A 27,964-nucleotide genomic window follows, 5' to 3' on the forward strand; every position below is an offset into this window, starting at 1 on the left:
CAACTGAAGATATAAAATCCACGCAACACATCATCAGCAAGTATAGGAACAAATTTATTTCAATTTAAAACAGATACCTTGTCATTATGTTTCTCTCTTAGAAGGCGGCAATGATCATAAGTCATGTTCATGTTTGAATGAGGATCAGGCAACAGTGGTTGAAACAAATACATGAAACACATTAAAAAAAAAATATGGCAAGAGTTATGTAAATCAATAAATTGATAATAACCAACTGATTGAAACCCCTTCGTAAAAGGGCTCTGCTTCAGTGAAAACATCCAAGCCCTCACTTCCAACACAAAATAAACAGCACATGCAATTATAATTACAGTTTCTTAGAAAACAGCAGATTATCTCCTAAATCTTCGATCTTAAATACAGAATAAAGTCCTCGTGTGTACTTAAATCATGGATCCTTTTAGTCTCTGGTGTGTTTTATTTAAAAAGGGGGACCATCTCGGGTGGTGGCCCTTTTGATAAATGACCACAGCGTTGGCACTTGGAGAGAGAGCCTGGCTCTAGAGAGAGTGGGGTTGGCACACTCAGTATAATACATAATTTACATTTGGTTTACATACAAAATAAAGAGAGAAAGAAAACAAAGAAAAAAAAAACAAAACAGCATTTTATACACACCACTACACAATTGACCTTCAGGTTTCACTAGAGTGAGGGAAATTAAATCAAGTGGTCCTAAAATAGTGTTCTGGTAATGTCTTATCATACAGAGAAAGAGGAAGAAAAAAAAAAAAAAAATCACCAAAAAAGAAAAAAAAAAAAAAAAAAAAAAAGGAGGGGGAAACATTTGAGTATGCACCAACTTCACACTGATGTCCAAAAGATACGTTTGATGCCCCTTAGTCCAACAACGAGCCGATGGGAAGGGGGCGCCACACGACCCTGATCGCCCAAACGTGGCAAAAGGAAAACCGCACAGGGCCAGGTTTACCATCTCTTGTTAGTCAAGGCAATGAAAGGCAATAAATAAGTTTTGTAGTGAAAACACAGTCTTTTTTTGTTTTAACAAGTTAATGCTAAAGACAGGATAATTATTTATCATAACAACTGCCTTCCCCCTTTCCCGCTCATATGTTGAGACAAAAATGTGTCACAAAAATAACATGCTGTGCAACGCTGGCCTGCTAACAAGCTAACAAACCCACACCGACAGCCACGTGGCCCTTCGCCATGTGCCAGAGTTGAAGAGTCAAGTTTGAAATGGTTCGTCACCAATAAAGTGAGCTGCACTCCACACACAGTAAATAATAACACAACTACTGATAAATACTTGGGGATTTATACAGATTTAGTCATCCCACTTCATTTCCTCCTTAAGACAGCAGACCAAATAGTTGGCTGTCACCACAAAAGCAGGGTCATTTTCAGCAGACAGAAATGGCCATTAAGAACCACACTGGTGTTTTCTTTTTTCTTTAAATATATATGTATACATTAATGTTTTTCAGACATTATTTCACCACTTAGCACTTTTGAAGCATACCTACATTTTAAGTTGAACTACTGACTTGTGTAGCCTTTGGTTTCCGCTCATTTAAAAGAAAAGAAAAAACAACAACAAAAAAACCAAACAAGTCACTTCAGAGAAACTGTAAATTTCTACACACCTCTGCTCTTGGATAGTGGATGAGGATTTCAAGAAACTTAAATGTTAAGGGGCTTTAAAAAAAGGTCCCACTTCTCAGGGAATATTTAGTGTTGTCTATGTAATTACGTGATACGCAGCCGAGTCTGACAATGCGGAAAAGTTGCCCAAGTTTATGTGCCCAAGTCCATGATTTAAGAGGTAGCTATCACACGGCAACAACTTCTACGCAAAGAAAGGCTGAATTCGGAGCAAATCAGACCCCTCTACTGGCTTCAGCTGACAGTAATGGCTGCCTAGAAAATCAACATCTAAATGTGGACAATATGCACACGCACACACACACACACACACAGAAAATAAAGAAATTCCTGGCTATTATCTATAGCTCAATAGCTCAAATACTCTGGAAAACATACAATACTTGTCCTGGTAGTAGTGTCTTTACTGACAAGTGTTTCTATACTGCACAGGGTGTCACAGGTAACTCTGCGATACCAATGCAAACAAAACGTAGTGAAGATCAGGTTGGCCGTAGGGCCCGATACTTAAATGCATTAAGAAAACTGCTTAGTGGTGGTAAACTCTCTACACACACAAACACCCTGCCTATACTTCTTAAAGCACATACTGCAAGTAATCTCCATTTATAAACACATTAGTATTGGATGACTTGGTTCACTGTGGTCCTGTACTCCACTCCCCACTGTCTGATGCCTTATGCACTGTGATAGCCCTTAATGAGGATGAAGGGTAAGTCACCTGTAGAAAAGGTCAAAGACACTGGAAGGGGAAAAAAAAGGAAGTATATCCACACTTCACTGGCACTACTCAAGAGCCAGACCCCCCCCAAAAAAAACCCCCCAAACAAACAAACAAAAAAATCCAACTATGTTCATACTGTACATTTTCTTAGGTATTCATTACAGCACTGCATCTATAAACAGAGAAGAATATGAATTTAAAAAAAAAAAAAAAAAAAAAAAAAAAAAAAAAATTTAAAATGTGAGGGCTCCTAAAGAAAAACAGTTTCATCATGAATGGAGATGTCATCGCAAGTACAACTGGAAATGTCTCAATAAGAAAGAAAGCAGAAATAAGATCCTTACTATACCAGACATTCATTTTTACAGCAGTTCAGACTCAAGTTAGGCTCCGCCAGGAGAGGAAAAACAAAACTAAACCCAAAAAGGAGCCTTTAAACTCAACAAAATCGAAAGCAGTCAAATTATCAACACCTTCAAACCTGGTCCATAAATTATATAAATAAAAAAAAATTCTTTAATTACTTTTAAAATTTTCTTGTCCCCATACTGTGAATATTATTTTTTAAACCAGCCCTAGTTAGAATAACTCTGGAGACAGAGCTAATGCAGTAGTGAGGTGTTCTGAGGCTGGTTGGGAGTAAATCCCCCTTTCTTGCTCCCTTGCCGCTTGTTTCCTAAACACCAATCAGCTGCATGTAGTCCTATTAATCAAGTGAACAAAAATCCATAATCACAGTATCAATACTACCATAAATTCATAGGAAAAACACAAAAGAAAAATATGTATGCTAATACTTTTTTTTGTACGTTTGTTTTTTTTTTGGCCAAAGATGGTGTACCACAGAGCATTTCTGTACAGGAGTGTTTTGTGTATATGTATTTACAAACAGATATACACAAACATTTGCAGACTTTAGTGTGTTTTCTGTGAAAGGTTCATAACCACCCCTTCCTCTAAATCACTCAACATTAAGCAATCTTTTTTTTTTCTTTTTATAAACAAAGTGACTATACAGTTAAAAAAACCAAAACAAATTAAGGAAAGTAAACAGAAGCACCTCCCGTTATAGGGAGTGTGTCTGATTGGACGGCTGAGTGACGTCAGATGTTACCGCATGGATTCTACTCGTGCCTTAGAGTGCGGGCACTGCAGCTTTTTTGTTTTTGTGGAATTAAGCTACTCGCAGCAGCTGCAGATGTGCTCTGAACACTGATGACATCAGCTCCCCTCCGCATCCGCTTCCACCAATCAGAGCAGAGCCTCATTGAAAGCAGCTGTCCTCTCACCCGCTACTTAGTGTTTCATAATGGGGCATTGGGTGTGTACCAGTGGAGCCAGATTCACTGATGATACTTTGGAAGATTGTTCCTGTGAATCCATATAGATAACATCTGGAGGAGGGAAGCATGTGATCAACTTAAACATAAAAAAGAAAAAAGAAGATCTTAAAACGATACCTATTGTCAAGTAAATTTCTGGTTGCTTCTTTAAAATTTTTTTGTCGCCTTGCAAAATTTTCTTACAACCACTCCATTTAATCATACTAGTTAAATACATTAAAAAGTGTTTTTTTTAAAAATCTCAGCAATTAACAGATTTTGATTAGCCATCTCCTGCTCCCTGACCCCCTCCCCCCTTTAAGTGTTTACATATGCATTTACTTCATAATATATTTTTTTTTCTATTTTTAGTGATTGCGATGCTCACACTGGTGGGTACATTCATAGACGCAAGATGGAGACAGAATCCTCAGTCCCGTCCCCCACCGAGTCGCTCTGAAGTATCTCTCAGGTCCTCGGATGGTGTCAGAAAATATGGAACTCTGTTAATTCCACACTGGCAGGAGCGTGGAAAGGAGACGACGGAGGATCTGCTCTCGCACCGCTGAAGGTAAACTCCGAAGGGCCAGGGGGTATGATGCCGCTATTCACCGAAACACAGATCCTCTCTAATCAATGATGCCCCCAATACACAAACACACACACACTCACACCAAAATCCCCTCTAGTCACTGTATAGCTCGTGTGAAAGGTTTGTGTGCCAGAGCCAGCAGCCGGGGCCAAATCCACACCCACACACACAGAGCAGCTTTGGGAGGACTGAAGACTAACACAGCAAGCTGCCGAGAGGAGGAGGAGGAAGAGGCTTTGGTGAAAGAAGAGGGGCAACGTCTGCAGGTGGGAGGATCTGTGGGTTCACTGTACTGGGAGAAAGAAGAAGAAAAAAAAAAAAACCAAAACGGTTCTGCTGGGGGAGGGATTGTGTGCGTGCATGCGTGCACATCTGCGGCTGTGTGTGTTTGTGTATGTGAGCTGGAGTGATGTGCTGTGTAATGCATGTGGAGCTGACGGCACATTCCTAAAGAGGTGTGCATTTGTGCAGTGGGGGAGGAGATGTGTGTCGCATTTGAGCCCTCACACCAGGTTGTACTCTTTGAGATTGAGCTGTAGGATGGTGTCTTTGACAGCTGCAAACACAAAGCGGATGTTCTCAGTGTCCGTGGCACAAGTGAAGTGAGAATAGATGATCTTGTCGCTGTCTGGGTTTAAGTCCACAAACATCTTGAGGATGAACTCCCGCGCCGCCTGTGCATCTCTCTGGGGACCTAAAATGCAGAAATGGGTGAGGATGTGTGAGTGTGCATTGTACTTCAAGTCACCTTCACAACTTCGGTCCACACTAAGGAAACGTTGCTTCGAACTGATTTGTGGATTAGCTCAGCTGAGTCAAACCCAGTTTTACTAACATCACACTGGCACATATGTTGCTTATCCCTTTATTAACACTGCTATCATCCGTGTCTTTGACAGAATAACCAACACAGTGCACATCTTTAAATCCCTCATCTGAATATCAATCGAAAGCGATGATATTGTGACAAGTCTGATTTCTAGCAGAAACCAAACGCACAAGTTAATCACTCAACACAAACACGTAGATGATCTCACCATCAAACTCGGGAAAGTAGTCCACCAAGTGCGAGTAGGTGATCTTCTCCTCTAGCAGGTCTTTCTTATTAAGGAAGAGGATGACAGAGGAGTTTTGAAACCAGGGGTAGGTAATGATAGTCCTGAACAGAGCCTTACTCTCTTCCATGCGGTTCTGATGAGAACAGTGTGGAGCAGAAACAGAATGTTCATTTGGCGTCGATATTGAAGTCATCTTCAGACTAAAATATCCAAAATACTCTAAATACAAACCATTTGTCGCACTTACCTCATTGTCTGACTCCACCAGGACCTGATCATACTCACTCAGCGCCACAAGAAACATAATGGAAGTGACATTCTCAAAGCAGTGAATCCACTTCCTCCTCTCTGACCTCTGGCCCCCTACATCTACCATCCTGATGGCAGGATGAAGGCGAAGGAGGATAAAAAGTGAAAAAAAGAAGGGGGGGAAAAATAAATTAGCATGCAAGTTTGGGTGGCCTAGTTTATGGTAAGTGATTAATGGAACTAAAAGAGTGCTTAGTGTTAAACAAAAGTTGAAGCTCTCAAGAGTCCTCGCGCTCTAGCAAGGCTTGAGAAGCTTATTCTTACAGATTCTGCAAAGATTTTGAATCCATCAAGAAGCATTTATTGAACTCATACAAGTGTAAATCTTGCATATTCTATGAATTACTAATACACAACTTAATAACCTGGCCTTTTCAACAAGATACACTTTTGTTTCATTCCATTTTGTGTAACAGAAGAACTCTCTCACTGGAGTACATCCCCCTTAAACATTTTCTGCATATGACCTACATAAAAGATTCAGCCTTTCATCCAGGGACCCATCAAAGCATATTTTCACTGTCATTTAAGAGACATCAGAAATAGGCCCAACATTTATTCTGGGTCCTGACCATTTGTTAAAAGATCTAGTCCTATTAACTTCATTTTAAAGTTGCTGAAACAAGAACCCTGATGGATTCAACATCTTCTTTGAAATACTTTCAAGTAGGGATGGGTACCGGTATCCGGTGCCATGATGGCACCGGTTCTGACATAAACGGTAGTAACCAGACCGAAAAGCAGCGCACATTTCGGTGCTTTATTTCGGTGCTTTTTTTTCCTGAGATGTGATACACTTTGAATTCTAGCCAATCATTTTACGTTTCCGGGGATAGTAGGCGGGTCCAGGTACGTACGTTCTTTTAGAGCAGAGCTACAGATTAAAAATGCCCAAGGCGAAGCGGTCAAAAGTCTTGCTGTACTTCACAGCAAAAGATGCAAACTCAGCAGCCTGCAACAAGTGCTTTAAGGTGATACTGTGGAAAGGAGGTAACACCTGAAATCCGATGAAACACCTGGCGACGCATAGCGGTTTTTTTTAAAAGCCGAAAAATGCGCCGTATTTGATAGCTTGCTGCGAGACCTCACACCGAGCGCATCTACTGCAGGTGTGGTGCCTGTTATCGGACGAAGAGTTAGCAACATCCCCCAAAAAGCTGAAGAGTAGAGTCCTGGCCCCTAGCCCTGCCAGTGTAGCAGAAATGATGACGGATGATGATGGCAGCAGCAGCCGTTCTTCTCTGCGTGAGTAGCTTAATGTTGTTCGTGTATAATTTACGTTGAGTAGGCTAACCACGTTATTACATTAATGTATGTAAGGTGAACTAGCAAACACCATCATAGCTACATGCGGCTGTCTTCTTGTTTGATGGCAGATACTCCCTTCACCCTGGCCAAAAAGGCAAAAATGACCAAATAAAAAGTGGGAAACAGTTAAACATGAGAGGTTTTTGGATAAAGTTTTTGTTTTTTCCATTGTTAAAGCACTGCTTCCAGCCAAGAGTGATACCATATATGCCCTATAGCTGCAGAAAAGGCTAACATTGTTATCTTTTTACTAAAAAAAAAAAAAAAACAGCTGAACATGAGAGGTTTTTGGACCAATTTTGTGTTCTCCATTCTTTAAGCACCGGTTCGAGCACCGGCACCGTTTCAAAAGTACCGGTTTGGCACCGGTATCAGATAAAACCTAGACGATACCCATCCCTACTTTCAAGTGTATCAGTGTACAGATCTCTCTATACAGGAAAAAAACAAAACAAAACAAAAAAAACAAAACAAAACAAAAAAAAACACACGCAGACACACATGTGGAGCGTGCACGTGTTTTTGTTGTGTGCGAGTCATGCACGCCACCAGGCAAGCTTTCCATTTAAGACAGACATAGAAACAGGAAGGAACTTAGGAAGTTGTGTTACTTTCACTGTTTGCTAAATGCCTAAATTACAAACATGAACCAAAGAAACTACAAAAACAGTCATTTCAGTTATATCCATACAAGAAATTGTTGCCTCCTCAGTATTGCTAACCCCACCCAGTATATAACAGGTATTATAGACCACTAATATGCACAGGTGGGTGCATAGGTGAATTTTAACTGTGTTCAGTAGTCTCATATAGTTAGTAGCGTATTGTGGCATATTCACCTGAAACTCTTTATGGCCCTAGCAAGTTAACTGTTTTAGCTGATAACAGATTAGTCTGTACTTCTGTTTGTGTGTCATGTTGAAAATAGAAGCTCATAACACATTTTTCACTACTACAAAGCTTTCTCACCCTTCCCCAGTGTGTGCGATAGAGTAGAACATAACAGTTGTAAATGCTTTGAAGCACAGTTAAAGACAAAAAGGACACCAGAGAGACATAAGACAAAGGATAAAAACAAGAGCTGGGGAGGGGGACATGACAGAGGACAGGAGGCGGAGCCGAGAGCGTGTTGGTAGCAAAGATATGGAAGGCAAATCACAAAATAAAAAAAAATAAAAATATTTGCATTTCAGTTTGATTTCAGCACATGTGCTGGCAGTAGGTAAGCCAAAAGAAAAAAAAAAAGAAAAAAAAAAAAGTCTGAAGCCAGTCATAGGCATAGCATTTAGAGTCAAGATTAGACCTAAGAGATACTCTGAGTCCTCATGTGGTTTCAGGTTTCTTGAGCTTCTCCTTGACAAGGTCAGCCTTCACTTATCTGGGACTGTAGGTCCCAGTTTCATTAAGCCCCTTTGTGACAATTGATTGAGTTAAATCTTTGAAGTCAAGAACATTTGCCTGATGAAACAAACGGGAGATAAATGGCATCTCTCCATTTTATATCAGAGTATTTTCAAGCACCTCTGGATGCACAGGTACTTGCCTTCAGAGCAGTCGTACAAATAAGCTTAAAGTCACAGCTCACTGGTGCCCCCTGGTGGTGGCCCAGTCCACAGTGGTCCACAGAGACCCAGGGCCAATATAGGCCCTGCAGGACCTGCTGCCCAAAATAACATTCCTCCACCACGGAGAGGACGACCTCGTTTCTTCTGCCAGCCGGAGAGGAAGAGGAATAGAGGAGGTGACCCATTTACAGAGACCGGGCACCAAAATGTAGGACTTTGTGTTCATTAGGGGACTGTGATTTGTGTGCATGTGACTGTTGTTCATAGCGCCAGGTAGGTACGTAACTATGGGAGACTGTAAAAAGATGACAACTTCTATTTTTTAATGATTGAAGAGAGTATGGGATGGGATACAGACAAAGAACCCGCATGGATAAATCAAAAGTATTGAGTTATTTTCAGTCATTGTGAGGAAAAATAGATGGTTTATTTTGGGACTTGGGGGAGAAGAAAAATAAAAAATAAAACAAATGAGTTAATGACGTCACGACAAAACATGAATGGACGCAGCCAAAACAGCCGTCTTTCTACCTGAAAATGATGCTTTGCAAGTCGAAGGGGTACTCTATGATTCCTGTAGTGGGGATGCGCACCCTGAGTACATCCTGCTGTGTGGGAAGATAGTTGGAATCTGAAATACGATCCAGATCCGAAAGATAACTACAAACGAGCCAGTCAGGAAAAAGGAATATAAAAAGAAAAAAAAAAAAAAAAAGGAAAAAAAAAAAGAGGGAGGGAGGGGAGAGACAGGAAAACAGTTATATAAAGCGTGGCAGGCAATTACCGCAACACCACAGCCATTCCAGGAAAGTGTGGATCAGTCCTGTTGAAGAAGACTCACAGAAAAGGCCGCATCACAGAAACAAAAAGGTGTTAGTGCCACTGCTCCACCAACACTATTCCCAGAGCTTTGACATTAGCCGTTTATCTTTAACTGACCATGGACACTGAGGTCAAGACATTTGTGGAATATGGTGGTGCAGACAGTGTAGGTGGCGTCAGTGACAGCAGCAGTGACTTTAGCAGCGGAAACAGCAGCACCTGTATCAGATAAACAAGGATCGGACAAGTCTGACATCAAGGACAACAGGAAACATATTCCTCTTTGTTTCTTTAAAGGTTAAATTCTTCTACCTTTCAATGTGCATCCAATTGTCTAATATTTCATGACAAATTCCTGGAGAATCTTTGACATCTCTGCCTAATCCTTCTTTATCTGTACTTTGTTGCTGCTCCCTTCAGTGCAACATGTCTGGCCTTAGGTTCTCCTTTTCCCCTTGGGGCCAGAACTAGAAGACGATGCTACACACAAACCACTGATAGCTTCATAGGACAAAGCAATCTACTCATGCTAGTATCCTTTGTCCCAGCTTTATACTTTTTTTTTTTGGAAATAAATGATTCTGAGCTACTTCTTTTACACTGACAGTCATCAGTGGTTTGTGTCCTCTAGTCATGGTGACGCTGCAGTCCTGGTGCCTTGAGGGGGTACCTGAAGATGACATTCTCCAGGTCAAACGGGTACTCTATTATACCCGTGGTGGGAACACGGACCCTCAGTACATCTTGCTGGGTGGGAACATAACCCTCCGCAGTCACACGGTCTATATCACTAAGGTAACTGGAGATATACACGAACAGTGTGGATAACACTGAACTGAAGACATTATTCAATGATTTACTTGCATTTCATTCTGTCATACGCATGCTCAAACAAATACAAACCTTACACATTTGATGTCAAACTGCAAACGCATCTGCATGCACACAAACTTGACCTGCAGTACAGAGCAAGCACAACCAGGGGGCACTAAAGAGTGAGCGATGGCCTTCGGCTTTGCACCCTGGAGTCATGTATTGTGACACAAAGGGTGTACACCTTACCAAGTTATTTTTTTAAAAACAATTACTAGCAGTGCATCTTTTCTCTAAAGACAAATAGCTGTTTCTAGCCAATCTGGGCACAGAAATTGGAAGCTACTGTAAGACTTACTTTAGTCTGTTTTCACTGATGACTGCATGAAGCTCAAGCTCAGGGTAAAATGAGGGACACCATAGTGGTTTCAGTGTATCCGTTTATTCTTATTCAGTTGGATGAGACAGTGAAATCAGTCTCTCTCCAATAACAAGTATTTTTTTTCCTCGTACAACTAATTACACTAATATCAATTAAAAGCTAAATAGTGCCATTTTCATGAGAGATTGTCAAATAAACAGGAGATTTTTGTCATTTGTCAGCCAAATTTTCCAGTGGACAAAAGGCTAATGTGCTGCTCTGCCCAGCATATACACCGAAACCCACACAGAACCCGACACCAAACACACCTTAATTACTCTGAAAATTAGCATCTTGACCTCTGAAGACAACTGTGTCCCCGCTACACACAAAGTGTCAGTTCCCCCCCAAAATCATGAAATATATATTTTTAAACTTACGTCAGGCTGAACCTAGCTTCGCAAAGAGACAAAATGACCTTGAATTTGGTGAAACGGCTCTTTATATTGCAGCTGCTCAGTCTCACGTTAATTAAGCACAGGCACACCTGCATCATATTTCTCGTTTCTTGGTTGGTCTCATTTCATTTTCACATGAGATGAGACCAACACAACATTTTTAATGCAGGTTTGGGAACAGATTTTTATTTTTCATTAAAAAACAAAAACAAAACCATACATCAGTCATTGACTACACTTAAATTATAGTAATTTAAAACGGATACCAAACAAGATGGGTCCTGCACAAGGCCGAAAATAAAATGGTTAAATAGGTGACAAATGTTCCCAAACCAGCATTACAGACAAAAATTACACGCAGCTCATAAATAACATTCTGAAACATTACACAGATACCATGACCATCGTCTGCAAAGCGAGGTGAAAAGACGTACTATTTTGTTGAGTCAGAGAGCTGGTATTCTCTGCGACGGTCGTAGGCCTCCTGGATTCCTGGATCAGCCCACAGGCTTTTAATAGCTGTGATGTATGGTTGCTCAAAACTATTGATCTTCTCAATGTCCACCTCCTTCACAAGCATAGCATTAGCCTGGGAAGACAAAAGGTGAGGTAAGTAACAAAAGATCTGACATGCATGGCCACAACACAGCAAACAGAAATATATATCTATGTTTTTTAAAAACTACAAGAATTATCCAGTCATTTCAGTTTTCAGCTGTAGACTTTTGATATTTCTGCAAGTAGCAGATTTTTTCCACTGTCTGTTTAGACCAAACATCCGATCCCAACCACCCACCTATTCTACTTTTTCCAAAGATAATGTCTCTGCTAGACAAACTAAATGCATCACTTCTTGCGTGCCAGAAGTTCTTTCTTGGAAAGATTTTAAAACAAACACAGTTGGTCAAACTCTGAGAAAGAAAATGGCATCTGCACTGAGGATGTCGTCAAAAAAAAAAAAAAAAGGGCTACACTGCTTCAGTTTCGCTTTTGACGAACTAATAAGTTTCATTCCTGACCCATCCCTATAAAAGAAAGCAATATAAATAAATCTGCACTAGTCGATTTCTTACGGAATCTTACAAAATCCTCATTGCACAGAGGCATGGAAGCTCTTTTAAAATAATAAAAGTTAACAGGAGAAAACCACAATAGTCCTTACCCGGTTGTCTTCATATTTGTAGGGGATCTTGAGGGTCTCAGTGGCGCGAATCATGGACTGCATGGAGGTGAAGATGTTTTGGTAAACAAGTCGAATGAAGCCTCTTTTATCTTCATCAGAGTATCCAGCTCCATGGATGATCCTCATCTGCTTGATGAAGGTGCTCTTGCCACTTTCTCCTGTACCTGAGCACAAAGACACAGGATCATAGTTACAGTGTGGATAACACCTGCTGTTCAAACCTATCGTGAGGGTCCCCAATCAAAGCAAAACTGCAACAGTAAGCAGATGGATTAGCTCGATCAAGACAAAGTAAAATACGAATTGGGATTAGTTTGAACTTTAGATCATGCAAAGCTACTCTAGTATAGTCCAAAAATGGCAACACCAAACTGGTAAAGAGCACAGTAAGAGAAAGTCCCACATTTGCCAAGGAAACAAAAATCTTAGCTTTCCCTTTAGTTCTCTACCTCTGACTGAACACAAATTCAATTATACCTGAACATAAGATATCCAGAACTGACAGGTCAACTATTTATTTGAAGATAGCCGATGGCAGTTAAGGATAATGAGCCGATGCTCCGCCAATAAATTTGTGCAGTGGAAGTTGATAAGTCTTCTGTGGACTTTGAGAAAACATTCAACTGTGTCCCTTAAGGTGTCCTGTGGGAGTATGGGTACTTGTTTGTTGTTACCAACCAATTCCTCCATGTTCATCTGTCCTAAGAGTCTGGTTCACATTGGTACTTCTACCGCTGACGCGATGCTTCTCAGCTGGAAAAAGGGTGGACCACCCAAATCTAAACTCGAGATAAATTTCTTACCCAAGTGGAAGAATTAAAGTAACTTAGGCTCGTGTGTAAGAGTGAGGACTGTGGAGCGGGACACTAACTGATGTATTGCTATAGTATTAGCAATGATATGCAAGGGGTGCCGATCTACTGTGGTGAAGAAAGAGCTGAGCATGGACATGAAGTTGCCAATTTACAGATCAACCTATGTTCCCACCCTCACCAATTACTATCAGCTCGCAGATACAAGTGGCAGAAATCAGCTTCCTCCAAAGAGTATCTCTGCTCTCCCTTTGAGACATGTTGAGGAGGTTGATTGTTCGGGAGGAGCCGAGATTAAAGCTGCTAATCCTCCACATTGACACGAGCCAGGTAAGGGGATGCCTGATGTGCACTTCCTTAGGTGAGGTAAGGTCCTATCAGGAAAAGGCCCGGGGGTAGACCCAGGACACATTAGAGCTCGCTGCTGGGTACGAAAGCTTATAAATTACTCACAGTATACACTACTACTTAGTCTACATTCATATAAACGTGGCAGACAAGAAATGAGAAATAACAGGGACAGGGGGAAGAAAAAAAAAAAAAAAAAAAAAAGGCTCCACAAAAACCAAATCCACAAGACAAGATGTTATGGTTCCCTCTTCATGTGTCACCACCACAGCAATGAGCTACCAGTGTGTTACACACAGAAAGCCGCAAATAATTTAATAGTAAAAAACAACAAGAAGAGGAAATATATTGTGAATAAAATTGCATCTGTTGTCCCTGAGGTGTTAATCTATATCACTACCCAGTCCTATTCGATGCCACTGAACTGTCCCATTTTCATATTGAAAAATCAGACCCCTCATTTCTGCCAAGACCCAGAGCCGAACGTGTAACATGAACTCAGACATGCTGCAGTCCGTTTTTCTATTTAGTTACTCGACATTTGATGTAATTAATAGGATAGACAATGTTTTTCTCAAAATTATATTAATACGGGATGCTCATACAAGTCCTTAGTCAACTTGTTATAAAATCCCTTGACTGACATTCCAAACTGATTAACTAAACTCATTAGGGGTGCACATATTTCAAAGCTTCTTTGTCTTGTGTCAGGAAGTTGCACTACAGTTTGCCAAGTAAACAATTAAAAAAATATTTCTAGGAAAAAAAAGGGGGAGGGATAAGTGAGGGAAATATGAGCTAATTTAATGAAGATGATTAAGACAGCTTGCCCTACTATATCCAGCATCTAACAGTGAACTGCCTCTGACAACGACCCCTGCTGTCATCTTTTGGCAAAGGGCGAAACTCACTCCGTGATTCTTTCCTGCCCTCCTGATTCCATATTTGGAAGTAAAACTATTACAATATTTCAAACATCATAACAGCCAAGATAAAATGTACATTTTGATACCAAAACATCCCTAATTTCACCGTCAGAGTCACATACTCTTCCTTCAGTTAAAGACAACAAAAACAACACTTTAAGCCTTTCTATATACACCGAAAAAAACCCCAAAAAACAAACAACCCCCCCCCAAAAAAACCCCCAAAAAACAAAAAAACAAAACAAAACAAAAAAAAACAAACCACTCGATTGGTGGTCTGTTAGGCCTAACCTACATTTCACAATAGCCCTCTAAGGTCTGCATACTGCCTAAAAACCTTACCCTCAGGCCATGAAAATAAATAAATATTAAAAACAAACAGGCTGATGGCATTTGAGTTCTCAGTGATATCAAACAGGATCCAGCACATCAATGATATCTGCAGAACTGAGAGGGAAAGACGAGGTGGGAAAAAAAAAAAAAAAAAAAAAAAAATACACACAGGCTACACTCATCTCACCACCACCTACATTCAAGGTTTTTGAAGAGCAGCCATATTTCCGTTACCATAGCAACCCCTCCTCTGTCTCCCTCTTTTTTCGTTCCTGTGTTTTTTTTCCTCTTCTTTTTTAAACCCCTCCCATCCGCCCCTTCTCTCTCCTCTCTTTCGTAGCAGACAGTAAATATAACTGCGAGCCCCTCAGGCTCGCTCTGTGCTCTTCATATTTTGGTTCACCGCAGAGAAGAAGGGCCTCGGTTAAGCAGAACATTTGGGATGGGCGGGAGAGGGGGTATGGTCTGAGGTCAGGGGGTTCTGACACCTTAGAACAGTGAAAGGAATGGGAGAGATCGGCACTTTCCTGTCAATGGAGAAGAAACAGCTTAATCTCAAAAATATATTTCTAAAGTCATTATCCATAAGGGGAAAATGGCTCTCCTCCATCCAACAAAATGCCCAATTTAGGATAACAGACTAGACAGGCTTTATAGTTCAGTGTTTGTTTTTTTTTGGTGTTTTTTTTTTAAAAAGCAAAAAAAGCACCATCTTCATTTCTCCTGGATGAATCAATGCACTGCAGTGAAGGCTACACGCTGAACAAAAGAAGTCAAACACAGAGAGCGTATTCTTTGCAACAGGGCTGCAGTGGCAATGACTGCAGACCGGCTCACCGAAGGAGCAAGAAGATCACTCTCCAGCCTAATGTCTGATTTATTTCTCGTGACCCCATCACAAGATCTCCCTCCGCTGTGTTCCCTTAACTATCATGTCCCTCTTTTCCCCAGACAACACACTACAAGCCTCTGTCCTCGCTTTTTCCTCCCCAAAAATTGTACTAGTGCCAGCCACAGCCATTTCCATGCCCTCACCAACTCTTCCCCACTAATACGCCCCCACCCCTCGCTCCCCTCATAACCTCCCTGAGGCAAGAAATATGCCTCGCCATTCTCATCCCTCTCTGTCAAGAATTTTGGATATTCATAACTAGAATCCATCCATTCTTTTTTGGTAATGACCTAGAAAAAGGAGGTCACCTTTTAATAGCTTGCGCGCACACACACACTGAGCTCTCTTCTAGGTACTGTGAGAAAGAGCGAAAAAGAAAGAGTGGAGATTGTGTCCCAGCGCAACAGTGCAAGGTACACTACACAGCCCACACACACACACCAACACTACTCTCATCGCAGAACCGATGAGCTTCGTTCCAAAAAACCAAAGTCTCACTCGAGGGTAACCCGATGACAATAAGCACACAACAAAAACTTGCTCTGAACACCCAAATTACAAAGAGGCGCTGAAATGATAACAGTACGCAAGCAGTACAGCTCCACATCAACTAAAAAGGCAGCAAGCACTACACCTGTATATTCCATTGCCAGGATAGCTTTCATAAGCCTTTACATAACGCAACTGATGTCAGCTTGTGACACAACCCCTGATAGACTTGACACACTGCTGTCTTGGTGCAGCAGTTTTGGTTGAGCCCCGGCTGCTACGCTGTCTATTAGGTTATAAGCGTGTGCGCGCACACCTACACGAAGGCATTGCTTTGTTTACACAGTCTGCTCATCTTATAAATCTCCCATCCTGCTTCAAACGCAGCCGCCACAGGGCCTTGTTCACAAGCGTGCCCATTTCTGCTAAACCTGACCTCCCCATGCAAAACGAGTCGCTGCTTTCGATGAACAGGAAGTCATCAGCATTGCTGCAAATTTGCATGCAAAAACACAAACGCCGAAATATAACTGTCCACTGCTATGAAGGTTTATTTGGGTTTATGAACGGTCCTTTCAGTCAGCACGTGGCAATCAAATCTCAGCGTGGAGAAACCGTCTGCATAAACACAGCCAAGGTTAAAATACTGACAAAACTGGCATCGTGTAGGCATTATACGTTTTTGTCAGCACCTGGGAAAATTTTTAAAAAATGAGAAGGCTAAGCAAAAATGTAGCGAGGGTCTTAAGCTTTCACATATTCATCTTGGAAATTGGCCTCTTTCAGGCGTACAAAGGAAAGGGACTGAGCCAAGGCAGCCTGCAGCTATGCAACACACACACCACCTGCCTAACCAACTGTGGACACACACACACACACACACACACACACACAGATCCTGTGGTCAACCTCAAGGCATGGATGTTACCTCCACTGTGATGTCCCATTTCTACCCTCTTTCCCTGCAAAGACTTCAAAAAAAGGACACAGCAAGGAGGGCCATTTCCTGTCAGATATATGGCCGCTTGCTCTGTGTTCATTGTGCTTCCTCCCGTCAGAATCTCGGTATAACTCTACAGCTTTGAGCCGATGCCTCTGCATCTGCCGAGTGCTCCGCGTACGTGGGTGTCGGAGCTGTAAATCGAACATGCATGCTATAGCAAGCGCTGCACATAATACACACAGTCTCACGCGTCTTCATCTCACCACCTTAGGATGGCCTTGTCTGTTTACCAGTGTGTATGCAATGAGTGTTGAGTGGCAGAGTGGGAGTGGGTGAGCAACAAAAATGGGAGGAAAAAGAATAAAAGAAACCTCGCTCGACAAAAGATTCAATACTTTGCAGCAGTATTTTTTTTTCTTTTTTTAAATCTACAACACACAGTGTGCTCAGCTGCTCCAACTAAAACCAGCCAAATCCTTGATATTGATATCGCTTCTTAAGCTGTGGTTCTTATTTTAGGGAATCTCATCACAGACAGAGAGAGAACATCACTCTGTCCACACATGGGCAGTAAACGTACGCCACGGCTATTTGCTGCAATTATTTAACAAATCCACTTTATGCAGAGCGTAAGCGTGGCACAGCCTTCCAAATCCAACTCGAAACAGAAAATTGAAGTGACAGAAGTTGAAACGGTGCGATGAGGGAGAAGTGTGGGCTTTACTGTACGCGGCAGCTGGTGGGAGTAAACAGGAATGAACATGCCACTCTGTCACCACAGAGAGGACTGAAGATGCTGGCAGAGAACAGAAAGGCAGGCTACGTACCCGTCCTGTCTGGGGACTGTGGGGGGGAAGCAAGCAGTATGTGGGACAGCCTCCATCTAGCCTCAAATCTCTAGAGAACCTGCCATGACCCTCTTTTAAGAACGCTTGTGTGTGTGTGTATATACTTTCATCTGCGTGCTAGAGAGCAAAATGTGTAAAAGACACGGTGTCATAGAGTGAGACAAGGAACATGTGGAAGGCTGGCTGAGAAAACGGTGAAAGGAGACACTATCCAAGTTCGATGATGGTGAATTTGTGCATGCGTACATCTCAGTAAAAGATTTAAACTGGGCATCCTAACCAGGCAGGAGACAGAAAGGTGCAAAATTATACAAAACGTAATATGTACCCTGACATATACTGCCTCATCAACTCATCCCACTGCAGTTTTCTGGGACCTGGCTGTGAACCTTTTCTAAAAGACATCACATAAACAAGACAGAAAAAAAATGATGAATGGAATGAAGTCTGGGTGGATTTCTCTTTATCCTCATATCTGTCTTCTTTACACATTCACAAAAAATATGTATAATGTATAAAATGTTTTGTCAAGTACAGTTTGGGGTCTCCCCACAGAATGTACGAGGCCTTAAAGATGTTTAGCGAGAACTGCTTTTGCTTTCGATCTTTTTTCTTGCAAGTAGATGCGTCAGTCTTGCAGGCGATGAGATAAAATGAACTGTCAGAGAGAACAGATTACCAATTGTCACATTTTAAGGGTTTTTAATCGTGCATATTAGTTTATCTTACATCTCTCTGGAAAATTAATCGCCTAAATATGGTAAATAGATTTTTCGAAACTCTCAGATACGCAGAGCACGTCTTACGTCGACCTTCATATTTAAAAAGCGTTAGATCTGACCATGATAAAGGGGATTTGAGGAAAAGCTGCAGAACTTCACATTCACTGGCATTAAAGCCCCCCCGAAAAACTGTGTGCGCGCGCACACACACACACACACACACACACATCCATCTAGGAATCCCTATTGCCATATATGATCAAAATAAGATGGCTTGGCAGGAGAAGTGAGGTCAGCAATAAATGTGAGCCTAACCCTTGATCCCCTTCCTGGTTCAATCACACTGCTCATCTAAAAAGGATGCCTTAACCTGGTATAACAAGATGTACTGCTGACACAGGAAAGAACAATGAAATCACTGAGTACTTGGCAAACGACTTAAAAAATGCCTGGAATGATATGCCGTAGAGAGGGCCACAACTTTTTGATGTCAGAGTTAACTTTAGCCCCAGCCAGACTTGATTTATTTTTAAGGATGTTTTTCACTAATCAGGCACATACAGAAATGCCAACTGACAGCCTGTCTGGGAGTTTGAACTCTGAAAAAAAAATCCTGGAAAAGCACTTTAGGAAACCTTAAAATGTTTAACCTAACAGCTCACTTTACTGACCGTTTGCTTGCTCCAGCAGTTCATTTACCCAATGCAGCAAAAGCCACAGCTCTTAGTTCACTTTGTTTTGACCAAGTAGAGGCAAACCATTGGTCTGTGGAGCAGGAAGCTGTCAGTATGGCCTGATATGGCACTCAGCAACAGGCAGCCACACTGTGGTACTGTTGCAGCCCTGGCAGGGCGGTTATTCTCCGAGTTAGCAGTTTAACAATGATAACGTTTACCCTCCTTGTATTCTTAGACCGGAAACTTTGTGCTTGGGTCACCACTCTGTGACAGAGCGGGGACCTGCCTCTCACACTATGACAGCTGGGATAGGCTCCAGCCCAACTGCGATTCTGAATTGGATAAGTGGGAGAAAATGGACTGATGGAAGGAAGACCTTACTGGTAACGGAATCATCTTAGACTTCTGGGCAGGCAAAAATCAATTTTAAGATTGGGCTTTAGGACGGCAATTTGCCAAGTATTTGCCGTTTCTTATGTCAGGCTGCATTTCATTGTCAGTAAGCTGGAGTTTTCTTGCACGCAAGCACAATTCATCCACATTTTTTTCTGGTAAAGAGTCTGCGACTTTGTTTTTTTACAGAAGTCTCAAGCATCTTCCTGACTGTACTGGACATTTGATAAACAAAATGGACAGTAAGCCTGGGTAAATTAGACCCCATTTACACACACAAAAGTTACATTTAACTTGCAGACCTGATATTTCCGTCAATGGAGGGCCAAAAATCACTTTATTTTTTAAATACACAAGGAAATCTGCTGCTCTTATGTTAAAGCTCAAACCAGCAAAAAGGTTGTGTGATATTTTACCTAATAAAGCATATCTACTAATTTCATGTGTAACGCTGCAGGAGTCTGCAGTTGCACATTATATATTAAAGCTAAAGCTGTGCACACTGAGCCGTGGGGTAGAACATCAACTGACATGTTGAACACATCCCGTACATGCTGAAATCCAGGGTAGCCAATTACGAAAAAAAAAAAAAAAAAAAAAAAAAGAAGGGAAAAAACTTCTCAATCATGTGAGATGGTGCTCAATATCATTCCACCTCTCCTGTGCAGTTTCTTGGCAAAAATTCCCCAGACTGTTCCCAAAGGTCAGGGCTGGGCTTTGCCACAGCAGGTTCCTGCGATCAGTATGTACAAGCTGGTAAATGAGTGCAGACTGTAAAGAGCCTTATAAAAAAATTTAAACAAATAAATGCAGCCATTTTGAAATGCGATGGTTAAATGTTCAAAAACGGAGACCGTCTCCATCCTCCACTGAGGTGTGGAGAGGCCGAGATCGCACGGAGTGTTGTGGGCTTGAGAATTATGCCAGGGGATAATAGGAGTCAGTGACACCTTAAAAAGTCTGAGCAGCAGATGTGTTTAACCAAGCCTATTAAAACCAGGACTAATCCTGCCTTACACGTCCTTATCCAGCCGTCCACTGACAGCTTTAGCTTGCACAGGACAGTCCACTTACAGCCTGACTGGTTTCCATTTGCGCTTGCTTTCAGTCCTTCAGACTGATGCACCCATAAAAGTTTGTTTAAAAGACTGCCGTTGGAATCAGCTCCATTAATCCAGCTCATCACCAGGCACGAGTAGCAAACGCCCCTTCTCACCTGCTCACCTTGGCAGCCAGGTAGAAGAGCGTGCAGCAGAGACGAAGATGTACAACACACGGCAAACTATGTCCCATCAATGGCCTACTTTACCTAGTTGAGGTACTCACCAGGGAAATAAAAAGGAGACACACATGTCAAATAACCAGGGCTGCTTTTAGTGAGCGTGAAATGGGAGCAAACGTTTTGAAACTAAGGATGCAACCTAGATAATTCCAATTGTCCTAAAAAGGGAGATTCTTTCATCACCCCCCTCCCCAAGCTCTTACACCAAGCATTAGTTCAAGTAGCCATGGAGGGAAGGGGGTGGGTCACATAATGGACAAGAAGTTAGTCTGTTATAATATGGTAGGTAAGCAAGTACATTCGAGAAAGCACAGTCCACTGTTCCCTTTTGTGTCCACAGAACTATGAATCAATGCAGTACAGAGCAACTTATCCAACAGCAGCTCCCACCTGCCCACACACTTGCTATAAAAATAGCTAACCTACTCAGCTAGACTCCAGGATGAGGGGGCCAGCCCCTCAGTGTCCTTGTCCTCTGCAAGTGTAGATTTGTGACACTAGTTACTCATTAAATAATAACAGAAATGTAACAATGAATGAGTGGGCACCATACAAGGTCTAGCTGAGGGATCTGAAAGGTCTTCCAGTTGTACAAATGTTATGCAACCTATTGAAATCAACTCAAAGCCCCCCTCCTCCCCCCGATTAAATCAAGTGGCCATCTTCACAGTTAACCAGCGCCTGCTGACAAACGACAGTAGCGTTTTGCAGCTGGGAGATGAATCAGACCGTCATAACTTAACATGTGGTCGCCTGCAAACGGTGACATCTTCGCAACTTCGATGCCAAATGAGCCTGTTGTCTGCACGCCAATGCAAAATCCACTCACACACACACACACACACGAATAAAGAGACGGATCCGCTGGTTAGACATGCCATGCAGATTCGCACCTGCACTCGCCAGATAGCCAAATCCAACGCAAGTTGCAAAAACAAGCTCCGCATTTCGGAAAACCATGCCATAACGTTTACTCATAATCACACCAGGCTTCCAGCTAGCAACCTTAACTAGCAGCGTATCTGCTAGCATCGCCAAGAAGGCCCAAGGAGGTTGGCTGTCCACATAAACGACACAAACATGGCTATTAAAAAGGGCGTTTGGGATTTAGCATGCTACATACCGAGCAGCAGTAATTTCAGCTCTCTCCTGGAGTCTCGCTTGTCTCGGCGGAGTTGTTTGTCAATTTCTGCATTGATTCGTTTCGACTCCTTCGCCTCTTCGCTCAGGCAGCAAGCCATCATGGACTCCAGAGTCATCCCCTCTGGTTTTTGGCAGCCCGGTTCAGGCGGGACCTAATGAACACTTGCCCACGGTTTCAGCTTCTCCCGAACCCCGGTTTCCTCGCTTCTGTCTCTAGCGAGGAGGTGGTGGTGGTAGTAGTAGTAGTGTCGGACCGGACGAGTGGATGGATGGATAGGACTGGGGGAGGGGGTGGGGGGAGACTAGCCAAGGGGCCTCGCTGTCAAGTTGTCCCCCCGGCCGAGAGCAACTGCGACTTCAACCGGGCGATCTCAGCAAATCACGGGAGATTCGGACAGGGAGGAGGGAGCCAGGAGACGGTGGGGCCTCCCCGAGATGCTCTCAGCCTGCACGCCTCTTAATACAGCTAATATTAAAATGACTCCAGCTGCCACAGATTAGCCACTTAATACCCGTTTATATCATTAACCCCTCGTGTGTCACTGGGAGATCCAATTTTACCTTCTTTAATTTAATCTTCTCAATCCGCTAAAAGTGGTTTAAGACCGCAGAGTCGCCACATCCGAACCCGTAACAGCTGATATCTGTGCACTCTCCCCAACGCTAGATAAGCCCGTTTAGGCTGTAAAAGTAAAGACCCCTTGTCAGCAGGCTAATATTTGAGTGGTAATCTATATTGCACTATCCACACCGCAGCACTGCGCCTATTTTCCGAGTAACTACATCAGCTAACGCTGGCTAAATTAGACGTAACGGCTACGGAGGCTGCCCTGCTAGCCCGCTAGCTCACTAAACAGCGCCTCGGCTAAAATGTGTCAACCCGCAGTGATTGAAGCAGCAGGCTGCTGGTTGAAGGAATTTGACTGCCTAGCTAGCAATAACTACACAGCAGCCTATTACATCTTGGCTCATTTTGACGATAAAATAAAAGGCTACGACAACGGCCGAAAACAAATCTGAAAAACGCGTGCCGAGCCGGCGGCTTTTGCTAGAAATATATTCACTTCAAGCAGAAAGCTTTCGGGTCGTTCGTCGCTGGAACTAGGTGGGCACACAACAGGATGATGCCAAGCGAGGAGGAGGATACAGTAGTGTTGACTGACAAACGGCGGATTTCACCAAACAGGTTCGTGGCAGACCAATTGAATGAACGAGGCGGGTCTCTGGGTGGGCTCAAGTTAGATCCATGATATATGCAGGCTAAACCTAAAAAGCATGACCAGATAAAAGCTGTTTTTTTTATTGTTGTCCAAGTCAGAGCACCTGTTGCATATATGCTATCTCCAGCTTAATAATATGTTAGAATATATAGGAACGCTTAAATATGTAAGAACTCCTTATCCTTCCATCAATAACCTGCAGGGTATTGGAAGCGAGCGTCAAGTGTGCTGGAATAACAGCGGCATCTAGTGGCCTTATAGTAGAATTGCAAGTGTCGCCTGTTAAAACTGTGTTCATTCATTCACTGAGTCCATGAAGCAAATGAGGACACTTGGCATTCATAAATGGGCCATTCTGCAATTGCAGGACAATTTCTGTCCCACCCATGAATTTCAAAGTAACCCCTGTACAAAATACTAGAACACGCATTTGTTGTGTAAATTAAACATGTCCCGAGGCAGGTGTAGAAAAGGGGTTCCAAAATATTAATTAAATATATTTAATTTAATTAAATATATTTCAATATATTTTAATTAATATTTTGTATCCCTGGAGATACAAAATATCTCCAGGGAAACCTTCAAAAACTGTCACTTGTCTCTCGTCACAACTTCTTGACAACCAAATTGCATGTCAAATACAACAATTAACATAAGTTATAAATCCACCTTTTCTTTTTGACTATGCTGACACGTGTCTCTTATACTTGTTAAACCATTTTATTTACATCAACATATTTTAAAGAAGACAATATGATATTATGAAATGATAAATTCATTTCTTTCTTGTATTTCTTTATTTCTGCTACTCTAATTTTATTACTTTTTAATAAAATAATCATAAATGTTATTATTAACTCACAAGGGTTTAATCTATTGCCTTTGTAGTAGTTTGAATTATTGTATGAATAGTGCATTTGAGCAAAACATATACAGGAGTTTCTTGTTACCATAAAAAATAATAATAAAAGGAACCCAATTCACCAAAGTGCATCATAAATAAGTGTAATGTTTAGAAATGCTTGCTTTGCCTCTTTCTTTTATAAGATTGTTGCCAACACACAGTATGGGAAATGTGACATTTTAAGGCTAATCTGGCAGACGGATTTAAAGCTGAACATTGATAAAGACTCTTGGAAAAGCATGGTCTCTAGTGTGGGTGGGCTCACAAGAAGAGCTCAGGGAAAACTGACATGTTATAAGATACTTCACTGTTTTTCAGTTTAATTCTGTTCTGTTATCTGTACTGTTCTCTTTGAAGAACAGTTTGAAGAAAATTCAAGAGCCCAATAAAAATTTTAATGACATAAATTTAAGTAAAGTTAGGTAAATATAAAAAAAAAAAGCAACAGATTGAGATTCTTATTTCAGTAATCCAGTCATGCTGGTAATGTAACAAAAGGTATAATTGCACATGGAAAAAAGTGTTCAATTATTTAGCTTATTTTGCTCTTCAAAATAGTCACAGAATAGCTGCCTGACTTCCTCATTATTACTTTGGTTCATGCTTGTAGAGAGAAGCTGTTTGTGGCTGGGTTGGGGACTCTCTGCCTCGGCCACCTCCACCTGCCACTCAGCTTTAAATGCGTCCCCGTGAGACTCGCACATGTTGTGCAGAATGCAGCAAGCCAGGATCATGGTGGGCACCACGTCCAGTCCGCAGTCGTTCCTCTTGCTGAGGCACTGCCAGCGTGCCCTCAGCCTCAGCAGCGCCTCCTGAGACACGCGCAGTGCTCGGGCAAGCCGTCCATTAAACAGCTGCTGCTGCTCCATCAGTGCCGCGTGACTCGCCGTCCTGCCCTGTTCCTCAGGATAGGCCTTCATCAGCCAGCTCTGGAGCGGGTAACAGGCCTCACCCAGCAACACATACCTGGATGTGATAAATGAGTGTCATTTATTTAATGCCTGGAACACCTGAAATACACAAAAACACTCAACAATACTACATTTCACAGTTTGCAAATTTGCATTATCTTTATTGGCCAGCAAGTGGCAACATTAAAAAGACGTGCAGTTATACAGAAGTTTATAGGAAAACAAGCTTAGGTTTCCTTTGCCCTGTGACCTCAGTAAATATAAGAGTCAGAAAAGAGGATTACAGTGTCCTTGGGTTCAAAACATCAATGTGGCAACAATAAAAATGCTCAGTTTGAGCCTTCATAGCAACATTTCACCAACTAAAGGATGACATCACAGTGTCTACATTTGCTTGTTACACAAAGGCCATGTGAAAACCTGACATAGATGAGGAAAAAAACAACATGAATGCCTGAAAAATGTGACTGAATTTCTTCTGTTAACTCTACCTGAGTGATTTTCCCATGAAGGTAGGTGGTGGGGCAGGTGAGAGTCCACCCTCGGCGGCTGTTGCCCATAGCGAAGAGTTCTGTAAGATCTCAGCTGGATCTGTCCCGCCTGGGAAACTGGCACATACATCCCAGAAGTGCCCCCGACCGCTAACAGCCACCTAAAACAGTGGAGGCACACAGAGGCAAATGGTCGGACTCTGATTGGATAACCCGCAAGCTTGTAATTGCAGTGACATAAATGGGCGCTTTCGTCACCTGCGACATGACTGAGAGCCAGCCAGCAGGGTTGGCGTAGTCAGATGCGTTGTTTGATGGGGTGATAATAGCTGTGTGGAGTGTTGCTATAGCAGCGACGCAGTGAGGGAAACCCCAGTGAGACAGGAACAGCTGAGCTGAATCCTCCAGCTCCTGCTCACCTGGCGATCGGAGGTAGATGGAGCTGAGGAGCGCCACGATGGCGTGACACATGTCTCTAACGCACCTGCACACGGTCGACTTCCCCACACCAAACAAGGCGCTGATGGTGCGGTACTCGATGTTGGATGCCAGGCGCCACAAAGCTACAGCTACGCGCTTCTCCACCGGCAGTGCCAGGCGGAAACTGGTGTCCCGTCGAGCCAGGCGGGGCCTCAGCTTGTCGCAGAGGTAGAAGAACGTCTCCCGGTTCATGCGAAACTTATCCAGCCAATCAGAGGGCTGGAATTCTGTCATGACAACCCGCTCCCACCAGTCTGTGCTTGGAGTGGTGGTCCAAGGACGAGTGCGGATGCGGGCATTGGAGCGGACACCTCCCGCTATCATCATCTACAGAGACAAAGATTTAAAAAAAATGTAAATTACTTCCCTCTGAAATATCCAGAATCTGTCACATTTTTAAACATAATGTTTGCTTTTTTGATCCCAGCAGTAGTTATTCAATCAGATAATTTTTTGAATTCATATTTACCACAAAGGTAATTTTAGTGATCTATTAAGTCAGCACCTTTTTGGCAAACCCCTTGTTTTAAACATGCTGCCGTTGATATAGCAGAAAATTTGAGGATATTGTATTCTTGGACTCATGTAATAACATGTCAACATTTAATATGGTTTTGGCACAATCAAATGGTTAAACTGAGTTTACCCATGTAACAAAATATTATTTTCCAGTAAACTATGTAATAACTGGGGAGATATGAGATATGAAGTTGGTCCTAGTGATGAAGTTTACAGATTTTTTGATAGTTGTCAAATTTAAATTGTTGCTCATTTGATATACAAATGCAAATGGTGAAGCAGGTTTTTTTTTTTTTTTTTTTTTAGAAATATACACTATAAAACTTATTACATTATTATTACATAACACATTTATTAGAGCACCACCCAATGTAAGTTTATGCCACAGCTATGCTACATTAACAGTACTGGTAAATACCAAAAACATAGACATATATATATATTTAATTTCCTGCAAGGGTTAATCCACCAATATGCACAAGCTCTTTCATCAAAATGATCTATTTACTTTGTAATATTATACTAACCAGACATTCTGAGTTAGAGATGGCAAAAAAAACAAAAAATAACACAAAAAACCTTCTTGTGTCAGTAACAATCTTCTATACTTGTACTTGTTTTCAGTATAATGTTGTTTATTTGATGACTATCTTTTTCATTATCCCAACATAATATCATCAAGGTTGCTGTGATTTGTAAAATGTATCTGTATAAGTAGATATAGAAATTTCCCAAATATACCATAAAAACAAAAGTTTACGGGGGGAAAATCCAACAGCTGGTATCTGTATATCTAACTGTCTTTTTTTTTTTTTTTTTTTAATGAATTGTGAACATTTCAGAAAATTTAACACCCTATTTAACAAGAACAAAAACCTGCATATAACAGACCTAATTTATAGCTTTTAGCAGCTCGACTGTGGCTGACCTGACTATTTTCAAGTTTAAATGCAGGTAGGCCCACAGTCTCTGGTTTTAGTGCTTTTATATGACTGTAAATGTGAGATTTAAGAGTTTTGAAGTGTTGGTCGTGTACAAGATATTGACTTTATTAAAAGCTTTGACGTTTTGCAGACAGATAATACACCATATTAGTTAAGAGCACTTGACATGTTGACGTGTTATTATTTTAAGCCCCTATAGAGGTGGACTAACCATGAGCATCCTCCTCTGTCTCTGGAAGAAGTACTGGCGGTGTCTGATGCGTCTTTGGATCTCGTTGCGTCTCTGAATGTTTGCGTCGTTTATGTCTCTCATGCGCTTCAGCAGCATGTAAGTCACGAGAAACATCAAAGAGCGCAGCTGCTCCTCCTCTTCCATTATTCCAGCTTTACCCGGGAGGCGACACTACTGCGGGTAACATGTCAGCCTGGTTAAAGCACAGCCTCTGTCATTCCACTTCCGCTTTCTGCTTGTTTATGTCTGGGTGTGAGTGGTGCTGCCATCCAGTGGTTGTCAAGACGAGTAGG

General features: G+C 41.9%; 2 protein-coding genes and 1 long non-coding RNA gene across 7 annotated transcripts; 1 reads left to right on the top strand and 2 right to left on the bottom strand.

Moving 5' to 3' along the window:
* Nucleotides 1-33: 33 nt before the first annotated feature.
* Nucleotides 34-23,098, bottom strand: gna11b (guanine nucleotide binding protein (G protein), alpha 11b (Gq class)). 5 transcript variants are annotated; one of them, XM_085143271.1, is made up of 8 exons: nucleotides 21,951-23,093; nucleotides 12,142-12,326; nucleotides 11,414-11,568; nucleotides 10,018-10,146; nucleotides 9,057-9,185; nucleotides 5,591-5,720; nucleotides 5,323-5,476; nucleotides 34-4,979 (listed from the first exon to the last, which is right to left on the bottom strand). In XM_085143271.1, the coding sequence occupies exons 1-8, from the start codon at nucleotides 22,084-22,086 to the stop codon at nucleotides 4,789-4,791; spliced, it is 1,209 nt and encodes a 402-aa protein (XP_084999397.1). In that variant the 5' UTR covers nucleotides 22,087-23,093; the 3' UTR covers nucleotides 34-4,788. The 5 variants fall into 5 exon arrangements, with proteins under 5 accessions (XP_084999397.1, XP_084999396.1, XP_084999395.1 ...); XM_085143270.1 differs by lacking the exon at nucleotides 9,057-9,185; XM_085143269.1 differs by lacking the exon at nucleotides 10,018-10,146 and having other exon boundaries at nucleotides 21,951-23,087.
* On the top strand, nucleotides 23,045-26,588 carry LOC146496145 (uncharacterized). Its single transcript, XR_014871177.1, has 2 exons — nucleotides 23,045-23,156; nucleotides 24,705-26,588. It is a non-coding gene; the product is annotated as an uncharacterized LOC146496145 (long non-coding RNA).
* On the bottom strand, nucleotides 24,047-27,955 carry LOC146496146 (uncharacterized). The gene is made up of 4 exons (XM_085143266.1): nucleotides 27,651-27,955; nucleotides 25,755-26,303; nucleotides 25,497-25,657; nucleotides 24,047-25,060 (listed from the first exon to the last, which is right to left on the bottom strand). The coding sequence occupies exons 1-4, from the start codon at nucleotides 27,813-27,815 to the stop codon at nucleotides 24,619-24,621; spliced, it is 1,317 nt and encodes a 438-aa protein (XP_084999392.1). The 5' UTR covers nucleotides 27,816-27,955; the 3' UTR covers nucleotides 24,047-24,618.
* Between the last annotated feature and the right edge of the window lie 9 nt (nucleotides 27,956-27,964).

This window comes from Neolamprologus multifasciatus, chromosome 19 (genome assembly GCF_963576455.1).
Source record: "Neolamprologus multifasciatus chromosome 19, fNeoMul1.2, whole genome shotgun sequence".
NCBI classification, from domain to species: domain Eukaryota; kingdom Metazoa; phylum Chordata; class Actinopteri; order Cichliformes; family Cichlidae; genus Neolamprologus; species Neolamprologus multifasciatus.

Coding starts and splice junctions, on each gene's coding strand:
- gna11b (XM_085143271.1), bottom strand. CDS start 22,086: ATGACTCTGGAGTCCATGATGGCTTGCTGCCTGAGCGAAGAGGCGAAG. Junction 9,186..10,017: donor CTGGAGAATGTCATCTTCAG/GTACCCCCTCAA, acceptor GCTCGTTTGTAG/TTATCTTTCGGATCTGGATC. Junction 5,721..9,056: donor TTGCAAAGCATCATTTTCAG/GTAGAAAGACGG, acceptor TCCTGCCATCAG/GATGGTAGATGTAGGGGGCC.
- LOC146496146 (XM_085143266.1), bottom strand. CDS start 27,815: ATGGAAGAGGAGGAGCAGCTGCGCTCTTTGATGTTTCTCGTGACTTAC. Junction 26,304..27,650: donor GACAGAGGAGGATGCTCATG/GTTAGTCCACCT, acceptor TTGTCTCTGTAG/ATGATGATAGCGGGAGGTGT. Junction 25,061..25,496: donor TTCATGGGAAAATCACTCAG/GTAGAGTTAACA, acceptor TATCACATCCAG/GTATGTGTTGCTGGGTGAGG.